Source organism: Berghia stephanieae, chromosome 3 (genome assembly GCF_034508935.2).
Source record: "Berghia stephanieae isolate SIO BIC M18660-M18661 chromosome 3, UCSD_Bste_1.3, whole genome shotgun sequence".
In the NCBI taxonomy this organism is placed as follows: Eukaryota; Metazoa; Mollusca; class Gastropoda; order Nudibranchia; family Aeolidiidae; genus Berghia; species Berghia stephanieae.
In genome coordinates this window covers 103,721,696-103,735,946 of record NC_088362.1, presented here as the reverse complement: position 1 = coordinate 103,735,946, position 14,251 = coordinate 103,721,696, and the positions used below count along the sequence as shown (strand labels likewise).

At 34.6% G+C, this 14,251-nt stretch overlaps 1 protein-coding gene across 1 annotated transcript; it reads right to left on the bottom strand.

The window, feature by feature from the left end:
• Window positions 1-1,433: 1,433 nt before the first annotated feature.
• LOC144969043 (L-serine dehydratase/L-threonine deaminase-like) lies at window positions 1,434-14,006 on the bottom strand. Its single transcript, XM_078908022.1, has 7 exons — window positions 13,658-14,006; window positions 12,791-12,946; window positions 10,438-10,513; window positions 8,877-8,916; window positions 6,742-6,969; window positions 5,577-5,707; window positions 1,434-4,864 (listed from the first exon to the last, which is right to left on the bottom strand). The coding sequence occupies exons 1-7, from the start codon at window positions 13,823-13,825 to the stop codon at window positions 4,674-4,676; spliced, it is 990 nt and encodes a 329-aa protein (XP_078764148.1). The 5' UTR covers window positions 13,826-14,006; the 3' UTR covers window positions 1,434-4,673.
• Window positions 14,007-14,251: the final 245 nt, after the last annotated feature.

Below are 14,251 nucleotides of genomic sequence, written 5' to 3'. Positions count from 1 at the left end.
TAGAAAATATTGCTCGTTATACCACCTGCTCAAAACCTTTCGACATGACATCCGTGAAGTATTAACACCAACGCCTTGGCACCTGTGCGAGGACACACACCATCGCCTAGACCCACAATGCTGTGTGTCTTAGTACAACCGGAGACTACGAGAGTCCTATTTTACTACTACTACTACTACTACTACTACTACTACTACTACTACTACTACTACTACTACTACTAATAATAATAATAATAATGAATATAACAATAATACTACTACAACGACTCAGCTACTGCTACAACTACTACTACTATTATTATTTTAATAATACGAATAATAATAATAATACGAATAAAAATAATAATAATAATAATAATAACATGATGTTTTATTATATTATAGCTTCCCCTGTCCAGCTCTCATTGAACCACCATTCTTGTTATACTGCCAGCTATATATTAGTCCCCTTCGTGGCGGAATAACGAGGTTTTAGTGTATAGAGATAAAGTTGTTTTAAGGAATTGGGGAACAGGCACCGATGTAAGATAAAGATCTGAACAAGTGGGGATTTTTTTCTTGTTATTTTCTTATTTTTAAGGACTTTTTCCTTCTCACTTGTTCAGATCTTTATCTTACATCAGAGCCTGTTTCCTAATTTCTTAATTTGATATTTTCAAAAATATAAAAATGGAGCTACTCAAATGTCTTTGTCCTTGTCCTCTCATGTTCAATGTTTGTGCCGTGTGATGCATGCAAGGGTTCACAGCATAAAATATGTATTCTTGTTAAGAATATAGGAATTAAAATTGTCCCAACTCTCGGGAACCTCTGTGGTGTAATGGTAGCACATCTAACTGGTAATGAGGAGGTTGGAGGTTTGATCCCCAGTCGAGGAGTACTGATTTTTTTTTTATGTTTTTTTTTTTTTCTTGTATTTTTCTTTGTTGCTTTGTCTGGCACCATTTCATACACTTTTGTTAAGATCTTTATGTTTTTTAAGATTTTACGGCGCTTGCAACACATTTAGGTGAGAAATTGAGATGTCTAGATTTACAATTAAAAGCACATGAGAAAAAGTATGACAAAGGGGAATGGTTCAGTTAAGGAACAGATGTATTTTACAAGGGCACACTATCAGTGGATTTAGTTTGAGATCACCTAAAAATCTAATCCAGACACAAGTACAGAATCCCACTAAGAAGAATACACTCAAATGATTACAAATCATTATAATTATATATTCTAAACAAAAAAATACAAATAACAACATAGATATTATTTACAATTTACAAGGGGAAAAAAATCATCTCTCAAAATTATAACTATACATTTGACTGCTTCCCTTCCTGTCAAGGACCGACCAGGATCAGGATTAAACCAAGTACATAATCTCATTCCAAGACAGAAAGCAAGTTGGAAAACTGATATAAGGGAATAGAAGATGATATAGCAAGTGACCCCACCCAGTTAAAAGGTAAAGCATCTCCATTACATAACAGAGAACTCAAATTTACTTTTTCAAGGATAGTAAATACGTTTCCAGTTCATATTTGTGATTCTAAAATAAGTCTCTCTCTCTCTCTCTCTCTCTCTCTCTCTCTCTCTCTCTCTCTCTCTCTCTCTCTCTCTCTCTCTCTCTCTCTCTTTCTCTCTCTCTCTCTCTCTCTCTCTCTCTCTCTCTCTCTCTCTCTCTCTCTCTCACACTAACACACACACACACAAACACATACATACATACATACACACATCATATTTTTTATAATGAGAGGTTTTCATGTTTTAATAAAGACCAAAACTTATGAGAAAAACAAACGATTGCAAATATGAAAGATTTATATCCCGTATTTTAAGAAACGTTATTTATTCTATCCAATAACATTTTTTAAACATGGCATAAATTTGAGCATTAATTCAATATTTAAAATCTAAATCGTCCCGACATAAAACTTTTGAATCGAAGGATCACACATCTATAATAAATTAAAGAGTTGGATCAATGTAAGAGCAAAACGGAATTTTTATCCTTTTATTATCATAATACAATCATTAAGGTCACATATATCAAATATAAATTTTTAAATATACACGTCATAAGTTGATGTAGATTCAAAATATTTTTTAATGGTCAAATTCACACAAAAAATAACTTTCAAATTATCACACCTGAAATTGAGCTATTAGCTGATGCTATTCACCAATACAAACATTTTTACACAAAAACAATCAAGTTTTACATTTTCGATGATTATCTCAAAATATCGTCTGTACGGGCTTGTTCATTGGTGTTAGAATGCTTGCTTGAACAGTAAGGTGGTTTGCATCCTTTTTGATGCCACCAATTTTTTGTAATTTATAATATGTTTTCTTATTAGTATCGCAAAATATATTATCTATGTATTATTGTGCTCTGTATAAATATCAAACATTAATTTTGGGTGGTAAATATGCCTACAAGCAGTTGAAGAAAGTTGCTTAGGTTGGGTAAAGAGGGGTAAATCTTTCTTAGAATGGAAGGTTGAAAATTGATTCGTGTAAAATGTGGAGAAGCGAGTGATCGTATTTATTTTCATATAAACTCTCATGAAATACAGGATTCAACATTATTTACAATTCACCTCCTGTCAGATTTCCAATTAACAGACTAGATTAGAAAATCAACATGAAATTTTAATATTTACCTATACATTCCTTCAAGTATTAAAATAATGTTCCTGTTCACCTGACTTCAATGTATAAGGCAGGGAACAAATTTAAATGCTGAAAAATTGAATTTACAGTAAAACATATGAAACTTGGGTGGTTTATGAATTATTTTGATGGGGACAATTTGAAATGTGGAAAATAAAAAATGGCCATTTCTGACTATGTATTTTAACATTAAATTCACTTTTAGGCACAAGTTTCACTCCGATATAATACTAGTTTGATGTGGTGGGTCATAAATAATACTTTTTTGCTTTTAATGGGGTTTACTCTGTGTACACACATTTCCCAAATCTATATTTTTCATAGTGACCAAATCTTTGATTTCTCATATTTTTCTCTTCACAAGATCTGCCAATATGTTATTCCCATAATTTGAGATGCTCAAAATTTCTACATCGTATTGTACTGTATCGTTTAAAAGCTAATTTTTGTTGAGGCTTGAAATTGATCGTTAACAGACATTATTATTATTATTATTATTATTATTATTATTATTATTATTATTATTATTATTATTATTATTATTATTATTATTATCATTATTATTAGTATGATCACAATCAAGTAAGAACATGTAAAAAAAATTCACAAGTCCTTAATATTGAGACTTTCATATGGTGTCAGTTAAGTAATTAAATGCAATTTCAACATTTTTCATTTTGCTGTTTTCGACAGTATTTTGAGTGCAACATCCGTAATTACAATGAGTTTATGTTACACACAGGAAACATTGGTTGTAGACATTAAAAGTATGGAAATCTGTAAAATTCCAGATCTTATTCAAACTATTGAACTTATTCAAATCATTCTTATCCTGAGGTCTAGTTTTTCTCTGGCTGATAAAACTTAAACGCAATTTTGGCTAAACATTTTTTACTGTATTATATAGATTGGACAGAGAGAAAAACTAATGAAGAAGTATTAGAGCAAGCTGAAACTAAAAGGTTATTAATTCGTACAATAAGAAAAAGACAAATGCAATTTTTAGGGCACCTAAATCGACATAAATGTATTGAACAGGAAAGATAGATGGTAAACAGATTAAAGGTAGACCAAGAAAAACATATTTGAATAGTTTGAACAGCTGGATGACAAAGTAAGAGAAGAGTAATATTAGTTTTCTGAGGTTATCTGATCAGAGAGATGAATGGCGTACCATGATCACTGATATCTGGCACAGACTTGGTACTTGAAGAAGAAGAAGAATATAGATTGAGTAAATCACAAGTTCATATTATAAACTTCACCGGGGATGACAGATATAAAGTGCAACCTTCTAAATAATATTAACATGCCCATTTGGTTCACAACCAATATTGTTGATATATTACAAATATATGACATGCATGTTTCACGTTTAAAAGGTTTTTCACAACTTGTTCATAAACAGTATTGCTGCTAACGGACATGCTTGTTTTTGTGAAATAGCATGCGAGATATTCATGGACTTTTGGACATTTCCTCCTTCCCGGTACCATTGCATACAATTCATGGAGAACAACATTGGTCTGTAAGAATTTAGAATTTTTGTTCTTTCAAATTGAGTAATTGCTTAAGAGAAAACGTTGTCTTTATGGGTTTGAGTCAATTAGCATATATTTAGTTTTGTGACACCTTTTTCCTTTGATAATAAAATAAGTCTTGTAACAAGGACAACAACTACATTAAGGCTGAGAATACTCATGATACTCCCAAGTCCACAGAGGTAAAGCTTCCCTTAAAACAAAGTTATCTCATTTGATTGTCACTCATGTGTTTCATTCTTGAATTAATGTTACCAGCAATTTGATGTTTTGAGTAAATGCTTGCCATTCTTATTTTGCAACAAACTGGCATAAATTGTGTACTTTCGCGAAAGTGAAAGTATTTCAGAGCGTTGGGGAAAGGGAGGGGGGAGGGGGTAAGGGTGCATACCTTTAGGAATACAAATATGGTATTACATAATATTTTTTCAACGAAAAATAAATTGAAAGCAAAACACATCATACACCAAATTCCTTTTTCCAAGATTCCATCATATCCGTTGAGATATTCCCACCCCCACAAACTTCAACAAGAACTGTCTTGATATTAGAACCCAACCTGCCTTCCTGTTGCAGTCTGCTGATGATGTTACTATATACCGCACATAAACTGGCACCACAAGCAGGCTCTACTAGAATACGGTGGTCCTCTGAAAATTTAGAGCAAAAAGTAGAAATATGTTGGGGAAATGTGTAACACACGTTGTGTTCATTACTTGCTTGACGTAATGTTAAGCTTTATTTATAATCTGCTATTAGACTTCAGAACAGCTTCAAGGAATGGAATAAAAAAAAAGAAAAAGGTCATTGTATAATTATAGAAATTGCAAATATAATCATCTAAAGACACTAGTCAAAAGATAAAAACAAGGGGCTGGGAACAAAAACAATGGTCGCAAAAATCATTTTGTACTCCTTAATTATTTAAAGATCAAGTTTGATTTTACATCATACATCATACTTTTCAACATTTTCATCTAGAGCATTACAACAAACAGAGATGTGACTCGGGTTTCATTGAAGTTCTATCAATGTTACCGCATTCTTGCTGGAAACCAATGGATCTGTATTTATAGTCAGATTGATACTGTGATAAATTATGATGAATAGACATTTCAGTCCTGACACTAAAAAGGCTAAAACAAAAAAAAACAAAAAACGACACTGCAAATTTTCAAATATTCATTTCAGGTATTGCGAGTTTTGAAATATTAATTTCCAATTAAGAGGTATGACTATCCATTGAACCAAAATAGAAACAGAATTTTGCCAAACAACTTCGCCATGAATAGTCAAAAATATGGTTCTAATTACGCTTTTTAAAAAAAAAAAAATAATATATATATATATATATATACTTGCCTGCAAATTTAACACATGCATTGACGGCTTCTTTGTCAGAAATAACCTGGGATATTATTTCAGGTTTGGCCTCTTTGTAGTATTCCAGTGATTTTTCAGAGACAGTCAGTGATCCTAAAGACTTGGCTATGCTGTGCAGAAATATCCATTCAAAAAAGAAAAACAATGATGGTGACCACACAATAACTTCCACCTCGCTTAATCCACTTAAATCCAAAAAAAATTATAAGATCTGAATCAATAATGTTACAGAATAGTGTCCAATCTGAAGGATAACGAGCAATTATTTTAACGCTACTGAAACCAGTCTAAACTCAGACTCCTTAGAGCCCTTAAGGACTACTTAAATCAAATAACTAAAATCAGATGTTCTTTTGAATTTAGGAAAATATCAATATAGACTAAACCCATAGCATCTTCATGACATGTGACGTTTATGATATTAAAGACAGCTAAGTTATTTTAGCATGAAAATGTGTAGCTTTGTAGTATGGCACTTGCCTTTGGACTGATAGGTCCCTAGTTTGAGTCCCGCACTAGGCGGTGAAAAGTTGAGTCCATGGAAAAGACTCTTTAACTACATTCTCTCACTGAACTCAGATGTAAAATAAGTACCTGGCAAGTAATAGCATCGTCTCTATCAGAAAAAAAAGGAAAAAAAGCCCTAGAGGAGAGGCATCATATCTAATCTTAAATTTTAAATGTTGGCTGGGGGTCCCTCGTTAAATTCTATGAGCCCTTTAAAGGGATATTGTTCCATATAGAAGCTCAAATTTTTTGTTGGGTGTTTTTTTTTTTTTTAACAAAAATGGGATTAAGTTGATACATTGAAGGGAGAATGTTAAACTTTGTACATGTTATTTATTTTTTTTATCCAATAATGCCCAGTGGAGAAAAGCCAGTGATAAATTTGCAAACATCTGCAAAAGCAAAAAAAAAAAATCATTGGTACCCAGTCTGGAGATCTAAAGTAGGAGATTTGGTTCAATTCCCAGTCAAGGAAGGTTGATTTTTTAAATTATTTCTTCTTATATTTTTCTTTTTGGTTTGCACGGGGCTGTATCATCCAATCCTTTTCAGATTTTCACTCAACAGTATTATTTAAGGGTCTTGAACTAGCCTGATTTTTAACAGGTGTAACCACTTGATTACTAATTCCATTTACCTTGTAATAGCTGGAAGTGCAACAATTTCTCCAGCCTTGATGGCGGCGCTGAAGGCATGGGCACCTTCTGTTTCCATAGCAATGATAGGGATATTGCTCCATCCAACTCCCCTCATTCCTTCAACAATTCCATTGAGTAAACCGCCACCTCCAACACATGTCACAACAACATCAGGTTGACAGGACAGTTGCCGAGAAGCTTCCTCTATCAGACTAGCATGACCTTCCCTAAAAAGAAAGCAGTATCTATCGCTCACTCTTGGAAATATCAGTAGGAAAGCAACTATAATTTCAGGTATTTCTTGGGTTCAATCTGGCCCCTTGAAGTAATAGTTTGTATTCATTTTCTAATTTTATCCATTTTTTTTTCTCTTTCCGTTTGTCTCCATGGCATATCTTTATTTTGATTTCATGCTTAAATGGGAGATAATCAATTATTATTAAATGAAGATAAAGATACTCTGAGGAGGAGAATTAAAATTAAAATTTTAAAAATAATCTGATTAACATATATATACTCCTACTTGTATATAATGCACTAGCAATCAATGAGATTTTCATTCTATCGCCACTTATTGACAATATCAAAAACATTTCATGATCAAAAATAATTTTTGTCCCAGTAAAATATTTGTTTATATGAGCTCAGGTAACTTAATTTTTATCGGTTTGGTGTCGGTGTATGTACAGTTCACTCCGCTTAATTACAGATTGGTTAATCGCACTCTCCGCTTATACGCTACACATCATTCCGCTTAATCGCACACCATCTCCGCTTATCGCTACACCTTAATTGCAGTGACAACCAACAGCCATATGAAATCAACAATGCTGTTCCCGTTCCACACAACTTTTCGCCCAAAGCATTCAATCAATTCTTTACAATGGACATTAATATACCCATCAGCGGTGAACTGACATCTCAGGAGCTACTGAGCTCTGTTCCGCCACACAAAAAAGACAACGAGGATGAGTCATTGGAATGTGACAAACCACCCCTGACAAACACTGAAAAACTTGTCATGGTGGATAAACAATGTCGCTAAATCTAAGAACGCTTGACAGATGATCTACATTGGTGGGATTGAAGACAAGGGTTTATATTTATAAACAGTTTGCACAGAATAGAAAGCAACCAATGCTTCATGATTAGTGTTATTACAAACAATAATGTCACATTTAACCTCTGTTAAACATGAAAAAGAAAAGAAAAAAACCCTAAAAAAACAAATAACCTAAGACAAATCTCCACTTAAAGGGAACTTTATTATTTATTTACTTTATTGCTGATGTTCAGGGAGATAACTTTATGGTATGTACAAGAAGTTGGTGTGAGTGTGTGTAAGTCGGGGGGAGGGCTGTATCACAACATTCATTTACTGTCGTAGCCAAGCATTAGCAAATCCATGGCGCATGGTATTGAAATTAGAACAAATGGGGAAGTGATAAGAATGAGCAGAAAGATGTCGGTTATGGAGTGTGTGTGTGTGTGTCTGTGTGTGTATCATAATGTATACAAACTCATGCATTGTAGAGAGATACACATATACGCAACTGTCAATGTCACAGTAAATCATCATTGGTCGAAACCACAGGTCGCAGTTTTTTTAAATCCCTCAATTACGCTGGCTGGATGAAACTGGTTCGAGGAAACCGTTTTTGGGGTAAAAATTAGTGCGAGGAAGGAATGGAATAATAATAAAGAATAATAAGGAAAAAATTTGAGACGCTCGAATGAGTTCGAGGAAACCGTGTGTTCGAGGAAACCATACTGGAGTGTATACAAGTGGAGTGCAAGTTTTAATCAATGATAGATTTTTAACAAGTTGGGGGTATACGAAACTACATTTTATTAAATGCCAATATTTCATTCAGCTCAAATTTCCTAAGTTAGGCTTTAAAATAATTTTTCAACGTCAGAGTGACCACGACAAAATTCTTGCTTGAGATCCTGTTATATACTACTTTCCCCCTTACTTTTGCATCTAATTCAATAATCAAAACATCCAAACAAAGCCAGGAGTGTTTAACTTCTGTGCCATAAAAATTTCATTAAGAAAATTATAATAAATGATGATATAAAAACATCTCTGATTGGAACAGAAAGCTAAGAAATTAAAACAAAAACAAATTACCATAGATCTGGGTGATCAAAAGCGGGTACATAAAGGCCTCCTGAAGTTAAATACAAAAAGAAAAAAAGAAAGAAGAGAAAAGAAAACGTGAGAACATCGCTAGTGAAATATAACAATTTGAAAAGGTGCATATGATACGATGCCAGATCTGAATCTGAATGTTACTCAAAGTCGACTCAATTCTGAGTAATTGTATTTGAGGGCGGGGAGAGTTGTCAAGTGTGACAGCCATTGCTGGTATTTAGGCTGAAGAATTTTGATAATCTTCGTTTGAATGTTTCTAAATCTGTTGTGTTCACACATGATTTGGGAAGAGCTTTCCAGTCTTTGATAGTGCGGGGTGCAAATGAATGTTTGAAGATGTTTGAGTTTATAGATTGGTGTTTTAGTGTTTTTGAGTGGGTTTTCTTTGAATGCATGTATTTCGTTGTAATTCTAGTTGTTCTGGTAAGATGGCCATCATTTTATTTGTAATTTTAAATATAAGAGTTAGTCATTGTTTTTTCTTTCTGTCTCATAAGGGAGACCATCCAAGCTGTGTGATCATTTGTTACGCTGCTATGGGGGCTGTAGTCATGTAAGACAAATCTTGCAGCGTATAGCTGGAGCGCTTCAATTGCTTTTATATCCGATTGTAGGTGTGGGTCCCAAACTGTACAGGAATAATCTAAGATGGATCTTATGAGTGTTATGTAGGCAGTTTGTATGGCAAAGTCTGATGTTCCTTTTGATGAACCCTACCGCTGAATTTGCTTTATTTATTAATTTGTTGATGTGTGCTTGCCATTTTAGGTTCTCTTGTATAATGATGCCTAAATATGGATTTTCCGTAACTTGTTCCATTGTGTGATTGTTCAGTGTGTATTGGGATCTAAGTGGTGTTTTGCTGTGGGATATTTCAATCTTTTAACATTTTAGTTTCATTGAAATGCATGCCTCTTGCGTTTGCCCATTGTTCGAGATTTTGTAAGTCTGATTGCATTGTATTTGGTCTGATGGTGATTTGATGTGTCTGTAGAGAAGACAGTCATCTGCAAAGAACATTGTTTGAGATGCTACAGCTTGAGGAAGGTCATTTATGTGACAGAGGAAGAGTATCAAACCTAGAACTGTCCATTGTGGTACTCCCGAGTCAACTTGACAGGACCATGATGATGAACCTTCGACAATAACTTGCTGTGTTCTTTGCATCATAAATGATGTAAGCCACTTGTGGATATTACCTCTTATACCATAATTTTCTAATTTAAAAAGGAGATTTTTGTCCATTTTTTTGATAAAGCAATAAAAAGGAAACAAATTCATCCAAAAAAAAATCAGGTAATCGGACAGTCTGAGGTTCAATTCTCAGTCAAGAATTGCTGATTTTTTGGGATGATTTTATCTTGTATTTTTATTTGTTTTGTTGATACTTTCATATCACTTTTTTATTTTAAAGATTATAATTAAAGTCATTATCTATAATACAAATAATTATAAAATCTCCATGAGAATTTTTTTTTAAAACAATTTTTTTTAAAAATTCTTCTATATCTCCTCTTAAATATATCTTCAACATTACCCGGTTTTGAGGCCAGTTCCAATGCCATCTGTTTTGCTACATCATATACATCACCATGGACTTTGACCTCAGCACCCTGTGATTTAAAATTTGGGACATTATAACGCTTATTTGGGTCCTATCAAGATGTGACTATCAGGATTTTTTTTGTTTGATTGTCGGTGTGTTAGTGTGAGAGAGAGAGAGAGAGAGAGAGAGAGAGAGAGAGAGAGAGAGAGAGAGAGAGAGAGAGAGAGAGAGAGAGAGAGAGGGGGGGGGGGGGGGAGAGAAAGAGAGAGAGAGTTTTGTTTTGTTTTTGTTTTGCTTTTCATTCATATAGACTGATCCTGTAAATTTTAAATTCTTCTACTTGGAAGAAGAAAAAGATTAAGAAAACTGGCTTTTCATACAGCCTAGTGCTCATCTTATTATTGTAGTATCCATTTAAATCTCAGTCACATTCTTGTTGAGCAAAAATCAAAAATATACAATGCAAGTATATTAAAACTATTATTTGACAAAGAATGTTAGTGTTAAATTATTATACCCTTCTCTTCTTCTGCTGCCTCCTTTCCATTCTTCATTTTATTCATTTTCCTATGTAAAGCGACTGTGTGCAGTTCATGACAGTACAGGCAATAAAGAAATTATCAAAGTATAATACATAATGAGGTGAAATGACTGCTATTACCATGGTAACTATTATAATTTGATTTAGATATGGATGTCATGAATGTCATGGAATGTGGATTTCTTTGTAGCTGCAAGAGGCCATTATTTAAATATCTAAATCCTGGATGCATAGGTTACTTTCTCTTGATCAAAAATAAATATCATTTACAGTCCACTCCGAATAATTGCAACAACTTGGGATCAGCGAAAATGTTGCGATTAATTTGAGCTTTCTGTCCACTATTGCAACATTTTACACATATATGGTAAAATTAAACAAGTTGTAAACATTGTCCTTAGTCCATCACAGACTGAGCAATTTGATTGAAACAAAAAACCATATGGCAGCCCTGTCAAGATTTTGGCAAGCAAAATCCGTTTTGATGCAAACCGACATCTAATTCGCCCTCTTTTGTCTTTAATAGGATGGTGACACACTACTGTAGGATTTGTTGCGATTAACTGAAGCTTGTTGCAATTAACCAGTGACTTCTATATATCGAATTAATTCAGTTTCCTGGGAAATGTTGCGATTAACTGAAAGTTGTGATAAACCCAGTTGCGATTATCCGGAGTGGGCTGTATAAACAATCTCCCTTGGATACCTAATGTATCTTATTGACAGGGTCTATTCTAAAGTACGGAGGGGGTTGCACACTGCCATACCTGACAAGACACTTTTTTTTTTTCATTTTGGCCAGAAAAAAAAACCCAAAAAAACTTTCCCTTTAAATTTTGACAAAGGAAGCTGACTTATCAAAAAGTCTCAAACGAGAAACTTCAAAGACCGCCACAAGTTGTTACTAGGATTTAGGACGGGTAGGGGGGGGGGGGGGGGGGGGGGGGGGGGGTTGGGGAAGAGCGTTTCCATTTCCACAGATTCACCAATTTTAATACAATTCATAATGCTTTATTTTTCCCAAGGCAGACCATTTCGGACCAAATTTCCCTTTCATACAGTGAGAGTGACCTGTTAGATGGTTTTTTTTGTGCCAGCACTCTCACAATATCCGTCGTCACACCTGAGTTAGTAAGGTCAGTGCATGTGGTAAGACCCTTACTCAAGCACAAAATACTTGGCCAGAATTTTAGTCATCAGTCTGGTCATTGACAATGCCCAACATCGCTTGCTTTTGTTACAAGACACCATTCTCTTGAGCCACCAACACCACCATATTCTACCGGCTTTATCTGACAAGTTTTTTGGATCTACTTTTGTGTTTGGGGTTTTTAATTTTTTTTTTTTTTCATATAATGATATTAAATATATACACCCGTGTTTCCCTGAGTGATATATTAATTGATGTCTTTTTAATAATCATACAATTTTTTTTTAAAGATTTTCTTTAGAAATATAAAGCCAGAGAACCTGATGTCAGTAGCATTTAATGGACAATTACAATTTCTTACTAACCTGCGAATAGGTGCTAGTATATTGCAAAATACTTTCCATCAAATCAAATATGTCCAGCTACCCAATTTCTTCTGGGTGGACAAAGGAGCCAGGTAAACCTAGACTAATACCGGGACCAATAGCAGTCCCTTTGATGATGAAGAGAGTGCTCTGAGCCATGGACCTCATAAAAAGATAAAGGAGTGCAAATAGATTGTACTGCATTGTGAGCTCTCCTATGAGAAGACATGATCTGAATAAACGCATTAATTCATTATTTGAGCAGTATAAAGACACTAAAGGACAAACCAAGAACCGAAGTTTGTCAGCTACAAATACGGGCGTTGTAGTAGGAAGGACAATGGTGCATGGAATTCCTAATTGTTTGGATGTGTATGCAGCAGCCATTCCAGCATTTCCACCAGATGCACACATCACATATTTACAGTTTCCCGTCTGAATGGCCTGTGAAAGAAGCAAAACAAACAATTAAATATATATTTTTATACAGCGCATATACAACCTAATTCTTCATTTTTGAAAACGACTAAAAACGTTACGTACAGGACTCTGTATTCCACACCCTCTCTCTCTCTCTCTCTCTCTCTCTCTCTCTCTCTCTCTCTCTCTCTCTCTCTCTCTCTCTCTCTCTCTCTCTCTCTCTCTCTCTCTCTCTCTCTCAAATTGCGATTAATTGTCAACAATCCACCTCCTCTCTCTCAAATTGCCATTAAATGTCAATCTCAGGTGCACCTTCCTCTAAGTGCTTATTTTTTAAATGTTAGATGTGTAATCAGAGGATATGAATGCTAGAGTAAGTTATATTTTATTATTTTATAAAGTGTGTAACCTATCCCTTGAAACAAGTCAGAATGTACGTCTGGTTATATTTGACAAGATGGTATACCTATCCAAAGTTTTCTCCCTTAGCAGTCAGAAGGCATAAATCCTACATTAAAGTTGGGTTAATTAAGTGAAAATAAATGTGTAGCTATAAACAAACATTTCATTAGCCCTGTCCTTTTACTTTGACAGACAAAAAATGAACTGAATCACCCATTCCAATCGATATGCACTGTCTGTTGGACTGTTGGAGTTGGGGAGGTTGCTGACTTACAAAGACACATTTGATGCGGTGTTATAAGACAAATTCATACTCATATATACAATGTCTACCTTTTGTATCATGTGTGATATTCCGCGAATTTTAAAGGAGCCGGGAGGTTGCAAGTTGTCCAATTTCAGAAAAACATCCAGTCCTGTTAATGTTGACATTGGGAAACTGCACAGCACTGGAGTTTCAATATGGAGTGGTTTCATTCTCTTTTTCGTCTGACTGCCCATGTCCTCCTCTTCTTTGTTACAGTGACAAAAGCAACAGATTGATTGATGTTTTTGTCTGTAAAACTGATGTTGTTTGGATCAAAATAACACCTACCAACGACGTTTGCTACCCACAGCGAACAGCTAACATAAACAATAATATACAACCGTTTCACCGGACTCAAGCAACCCGTGGTCAGAGGTCAAAAACATCTTTGTAGCCAATGAAATAACTTCAAAGGAGTCACACCCCCAAGCACGAGAGGTAGTGGAGTCAAAGATACGAAGGCGGAGGCCACACTTAAGCGATGCGAATCGTAACGGGTGGCCTCACCGGGAGCGAACGAAAGCTAATCAAAGTCAAAGCAGATTCGTGCACGTGTCATCACTCCTTTCAGTCAATGGAGCATTTAATTTGACAATGAATAGGAAAAAATAAACTGGTAT